This window comes from Simochromis diagramma, unplaced genomic scaffold (assembly GCF_900408965.1).
Source record: "Simochromis diagramma unplaced genomic scaffold, fSimDia1.1 OVJJ01000350.1, whole genome shotgun sequence".
Classification (NCBI taxonomy): domain Eukaryota; kingdom Metazoa; phylum Chordata; class Actinopteri; order Cichliformes; family Cichlidae; genus Simochromis; species Simochromis diagramma.
The window spans coordinates 3,645-9,783 of record NW_024386753.1 but is presented as its reverse complement, the minus strand read 5'-3'; the positions used below and the strand labels follow the sequence as shown (position 1 = coordinate 9,783).

The 6,139-nt window shown below is 45.3% G+C and overlaps 1 protein-coding gene across 2 annotated transcripts; it reads right to left on the bottom strand.

The window, feature by feature from the left end:
* Positions 1-889: 889 nt before the first annotated feature.
* Positions 890-4,027, bottom strand: LOC120728634 (leucine-rich repeat-containing protein 31-like). Of its 2 annotated transcripts, none has more exons than XM_040023678.1 (5): positions 3,926-4,027; positions 2,567-2,669; positions 2,076-2,240; positions 1,770-1,925; positions 890-1,496 (listed from the first exon to the last, which is right to left on the bottom strand). In XM_040023678.1, exons 2-5 carry the CDS (start codon positions 2,619-2,621, stop codon positions 1,108-1,110), a joined length of 765 nt encoding a protein of 254 aa, XP_039879612.1. In that variant the 5' UTR covers positions 2,622-2,669; positions 3,926-4,027; the 3' UTR covers positions 890-1,107. The 2 variants fall into 2 exon arrangements, with proteins under 2 accessions (XP_039879612.1, XP_039879603.1); XM_040023669.1 differs by lacking the exon at positions 3,926-4,027 and adding an exon at positions 3,561-3,618.
* Positions 4,028-6,139: the final 2,112 nt, after the last annotated feature.

Sequence of the window (6,139 nt, the reverse complement as noted above, 5' to 3'; positions counted from 1 at the left end):
TTTAAAATTATATAAGCTTGGTTTTTATTATTTATACTATATTGCATGCATGTTCCCATGTTATAATAAATTAATCTTAGGTTCCTCTTGTTTCGTAACTCACGGCTTTTGTCACTACAGGAGCAAAGGGGTGTAACCCAGCTGATACCTCGGTGCTCTGATGACACCAACAGAAGTCACTCAGCCCCCGTAAACAGAGATAAACCACACAGTTTATCCCTGTGGAAAGAAAATTACCACCATGAAGCAGCCAAAAAGACGACAACAAAGTTACAGTGGGGACAGACCCTTTAGCTGTGATCAGTGTGGGAAGTCTTTTAATCAAATTAGTCACTTAAAAACACATCAGCCCATCCATGCTGGAGTTAGACCACTCAGCTGTGGCGAGTGTGGAAAGTCTCAGACTGTGACAAGCGAATCCCCTACACGACCACATAGTTCGCTCTTTCTAACAGTTCTTTATCCGGTTGCTCGTTCGTACAATACTCGGTTGCTTTTCAGCTGCAACCCCACATGCAACAACAACCTCAGGTCCCGACACGTCTTATGCAGGGGAGGCGTGATGAACTGATGGAGCTGCAGTCTGTCAGCCTCCCCTGCAGCTGCGCCACAAACCAGTCCCCGCTGCACAGACCCTATCTGGGAAACTGGTTCCAGAGCCTGAGCATTGTGTTGAAGCAAGCTACATTGTATCTAATCAGTGTCTCTGATTCTGTTCCCATGTCCCGATTGTAATCAAACTGCAACAAAAAGCATTAAACCGTCTGTCAGCTGAGTTGTTGTGGCATGAATGTTCATCATGAATTGTTGAAAAATTGTAGCAACAAAGTCTTTTAAGTATTTTTGTAATGGCTGAACGCAGTTTTTGCACAATTGAAAACGAGTGGGAGATGTAACAAAGGTGAATCTTTATTTAGGCTGTTGTCTGACTGCAGAATTACAAAGTCCAAGTGCAGAATGATAAAGTTCATGAGATTAAAAAGCAAATTAATTCCACTGTCCTTCATAAACTGAAGACCTGATTGCGCTTTTCTTCCCTAGTGCTCTTTTGAAATCTCTCTGTGATGATTTGTAATTTGAGATCAGATAACTCAGGCTTTCTGCTCCCTACTCCTCAGGCTGACTCTCTTCTAGGCTCTCCTGACTGTTCCCTCTACATGCTGATGATGTGTCTTGTAAATCTGGATCCCTTTCCAGCAGGACACTCCTCTTTTTCAGACAGTACCTCAGCTGCTCTCTCTCCTGACAGTCAGCTGTCCACCTCTGCATGGCCAGTCGAGCCAGCGCCGGCATTTGAGGCAGAGCTCGGAGCAGAGCGGGCAGCCAGGCTGAGCACGGAGCAGAGGTTGAAGGTCGCAAACTGACATCCACGTCTTCCAGAGAGCCCAGACCTCCTGCTGCAAACAGACTGCACCAACCGTTGTCTCCCACCAAGCTGTTGTAGGACAGATCCAGTGCACGGAGTGAGGAGAGACAGCCCCGTCTGCACACGGCAGCTGCACAGAGGAAGAGGACCCATTGATAACTGATCACTTTATGCCTGTTCACTTTACTGTTTTGTTCACAATGTTTCTGATGGAGACAAAAATAACACCGAATAGTTTCATTGTTTTGTTTTATACGACAGCTACAGATGCTGGCAGCATGAAATAAATGAAAGAAATATCAATTTCCTTCAGGCTTTACTTGTCTTAATATACATTTATGCAGCCTAATGATCCACTACAGACCAAAAAAGAAAAAGTATAATGTCATTGTGTGTTAGTTACCCAGATGTTGCATGTCATCAGTGGTGAGCTCGCAGCTGCAAAGACGGAGCTCGCTGACGACTGATGGCTGCAGAGCATCCAGCAGGAGCGCCAAGTGACCGCCAACCACTTTACACCAGGAAATATCCACCGTGCGCAGATAGGAAACCGCCAGGGCTGATGCATAAACACAAAGTTTTCACCATTTCAGGCTAGAGGGTGGAAGAGGTATTCAGGGAGAATGACTTGAAGGAAAACTTCTATAAATAAACAAGTGTGTGTGTGTGTGTGTGTGTGTGTGTGTGTGTGTGTGTGTGTGTGTGTTACCCAGAGCAGTGAAGGACTTGTTGCTCATGTAGCAGCTGTTGAATGGCAGCCGCCTCATTTGTGTCACAGGGAGGGCGGAGACCAGCAGGTGGACCACACCTCCCACTTCCTTATTGGATGACACATCAAGCTCGGTCAGTGCAGTGAGAGAGGGCAGCACCTGGACTGAAAAACAACGAGTCACATGACTGCTGCAGCGAGCATGCGATTAGTGTCCGGCGTGTGAGATTGGTAGCAACTGACTCAGAGCCTCTAGATCATCTCGCGTGAGGCAACACAGGTGGAGGTCGAGGTCTCTCCAGGTGTGTGACGTGAGCCAGGTGAAAGGTGAGGCGGCTCAGTCCACCAGCCAGAAGCAGCTTTACAGTATATTAATCAGAACAATGCTGCTCTCTAATGTATCTTGGTAAAGTGCAGAAAAATCTAATGTTTTATATGATACAGTGTGATTTCAGTAACATATCATAATGGAGGCTTCAGCAAGTACTTACGAAGGAAATCTTTCCTCTGCTCTTCAGTTAGTTCATCAAATACCTCCCAAAACATCTGTATGGTGGGGTGGCGGTCATGATATCTCCAACCATAACTTGTGTTCTGAAAACAGTGAAAATGACTGTTATAATCATAGAGTTTGTAAGGTCAGGCATACACTATGTTGCCAAAAGTATTCCCTAACACATCCAAATCATTCAATTAATGTGTTCCAATCACTTCCATGGACACAGGTGTATTAGATCAAGCACCTAGGCACGCAGACTACTTCTACAAACATGTGTGAAAGGACGAGTCGCTCTCAGGAACTGAATGAATTCCAGCATGGTAATGTGATAGGATGCACCAGTGCAACAAGTCCAGTCATGAAATTTCCTCGCTATTAAATATTCCGTAGTCAGCTGTTAGTGATATTATAACAAAGTGGAAGTAATTGGAAATGACAGCGAGTCAGCTGATGCTAAGGCTCATAGTTCACCCATGTCACCAATATCTGCAGTCTGCTGTTGTTACAGATGTCCAAACTTCATTGGTTTCCATGGCTGAGCAGCTGCATCCCAGCCTTACACTGACAAACACAATGCAAAGCGTCAGATGGAGTGATTTAAGCATCTCAACACTGGACTCTAAAGCAGTGGAGATGTGTTTACTGGAGTGACGAATCACACTTCTCTGACTGGCAATCCGATGGATGTGTCAGGGTTTGGTGGTTGCCAGAAGTACTTGTCTGACTGCACTGTGCCAAGTGTAAAGTGTGGTGGAGGGGCGGTTATGGTGTGGGGCTGTTTATTGGGAGTTGGGTCGCCCCCTTAGTGCAGATGAAAAGAACTCTTAATGCTTCAGCATATCAAGACAATTTCATGCTTCCAGTTTGGGGATGGCCACTTTCTGTTCCAACATGGCTGGGCACCAGTGCACAATACAAGGTCCATAAAGACATGGATGAGTGAGTTTGGTGTAGAAGAACTGGACTAGCCTGCACAGAGTCCTGACCTCAACCTGATAGAACATCTTTGGGATGAATTAGAGCAGCAACTGTGAGCCAGGCCTTCTCCTGCAACATCAGTGTCTGACACCACAAATGCACCTCTGGAAGAATAGTCAAAAAATTCCCATAAACACACTTAAACCTTGTGGAAAGCTTTCCCAGAAGAGTGGAAGCAGTTATAGCTGCGAAGGGTGGGCTGACTATTATATTATACTATCATACAAAAGTCTGGATTAAGACTGAGATGTGACTCAAGTTCATATTTGTGTTAAAGCAGCCGACTGAATGCTTTTGGCAGTATGCAGTACACAGTTATTGTGCTACAGGACAGCTGTGAAACTACAGCCTGTGTCTGTTTGGCTGACTGTACCTGTTTGAACTTTTCCCAGTCATGCACGTCCTGGCTGACCAGCACTCCCTGCAGCTCCTCTGGTCGAAACAGCCTCACCAAATCCTGCTCACACACCAGGAAGAAGCCTCGCTTGAACTCCTGGAACAGACTCTCCACTGATGTGTTGAAGGCATGATTCACATAGGCCTCCACAAACTCCTTCCTGTTTAGGAGGGAAAATGTTAAATTAGCAAACATTTCACAGAGACAAAGGTGCTGCAGATGAACCTCACAAACACTTCATGTTTTATATTTACCTCATATTAAGACCTACTAAGGACCTGATTGTTTTTAATTATGTCCTGATACATAAAACCTGAGAGCTCACATAACTGCATATGCTCAGAATAGACAGCACACATGGATACAAATTACTGCCTTGCAGCAGCAATCTTCAGACCATCACTATGAGCTCCATACAAACACTGTTCCTGTTATTAACAGCAGGGGGCACTATCAGCCACAGACTGGGAGCCAGATATGCTCTGCTGGTGCCTCATTGTTACAGAGGAAAGACTCTATAGTGAGAAACAGCTGAGGGGGAAACACTGATCTGGAAACGTCTGAGTGTTACAGAGGATATACACTGTGGTTCAGTGTCACACAATCACAAACAAATACAGCAAAGTACTAAAAAGGGTGTTGCCTCCAAAGATTGCTTTTACTGGTTTGGAGCTTAGGAGGCTTAATAACAACAGGCATGAATGAAGACAGATCAGAACAGCTGTTTGATCACAGCATCCAGTACCAACACAATCATCCACACTCAAGAGCCTGTTGGCTTCAGAGTCAGCAGCTGAATGTCTAAAATATCAAATGTCATTTTTGGTCCATCAGCTACAGCATGAACTGCTTAAAGTGAGAAGCAGCCTGAAGCCCGACAGATTCATCTTTCCAGACTGAAAATATCTCAGAGTGAACCGAGTGGTGCGTTTTCAGGGTGATCTCACAAAGTCAAATCCCTTTAATGATGTTCTGTCCTGTCTTCCTCTATCAAAAGCACACAAACACTATAAAACATTGTTTCGGTGCTTTGGGGTTTTGTTTTCTACACAGAGGTATAGCACGACTACACCCTAAAGGCAGGCTGCTCACCTACAACCAGCTCACGAACATCTTTCCAATGGAGCTCGCTGCCCTTCTCGTGGATGAGGGTCACTGTGATCCTCCGCTGGATCCCCTGCAGCAAACATAACAGGAGCTCAGGATCACAGTGAGCACAGCTAGAGCAACATTACGCTTTAAAAGAAGATATTCAACTGTGTACAAAGGAAGCAGTTACCACTGTGTGAGTAATAAGGAAACAACATGTGCACCAATCCTGTACCTGGTGCAGCAGGTAGGTACCATGACAGGGCAGGCCTCCACTGTGATCCACGATGGCTGGGATGTACCTGTGCATGGAGGGAGGAGGTGACACAACATCCCAACTTATAATATTCTTCCTGGAGATCATTTTTATGGTTCCTTTAAAGCTTGTGCGTCAATATAACACTCCAGGTGGATACTCACTCTCCAGTGGGCTCCAGCTCGCTGATCTCAAACCAGACCAGCAGGTCGTACTTGCTGACACACTGACCCAGGATGGATTTGGTGATGGTGTTCAAGTTGGAGGCTGCAACTGCCACACACACACACACACACGCGCACACACACACACACGCACACACACCACACACACACACACACACACACACACACACACACAACGTTAACAAGTGGGAATTTGTCTGGATTTAAGAGAAGATAAATAAAAGTGAGCAGTATTTACTACATGCTTTGGGTGACTAAATGGAGGATGGATAGGTGACATGAAAACAGTACTGACCCTTTATACTGAGCCAATAGCTCACACACTTCTATTAAATCTGTCTAAAGAGCCAGTAATCACAGAGGATAGATACTGGAAGCAAACTGAAATGTTAGGAGGAACTAAATCACACATTACAACACCAGTGGCAGCACCCTGCTGTCTCACACATCGGGATCACGGTCCTGTTGAAACGGGCTAATCGCTAAAGCTCACAGTTGCATTCTTCTATACTCAATATGATCGAAAGGAATGTTATTACACTTGAAAACTGCTCTATTCACGTCTTCTTTTGGTGTGAATGATATGTCAGCAAGGTGCAGCACTCATAACCACAGCAGAGCTTTACCGTGCTACTGCCTGCAGCCACAGAGCACTATAAG

Excerpts from the sequence above, each read along its gene's own strand:
- LOC120728634 (XM_040023669.1), bottom strand. Across the intron at positions 2,241-2,566 it reads GCAGAGGAAAGATTTCCTTC|TCCAGGTGCTGCCCTCTCTC; the intron begins GTAAGTACTTGC and ends GTTGTTTTTCAG. Across the intron at positions 1,497-1,769 it reads TGATGACATGCAACATCTGG|CTGCCGTGTGCAGACGGGGC; the intron begins GTAACTAACACA and ends TCCTCTGTGCAG.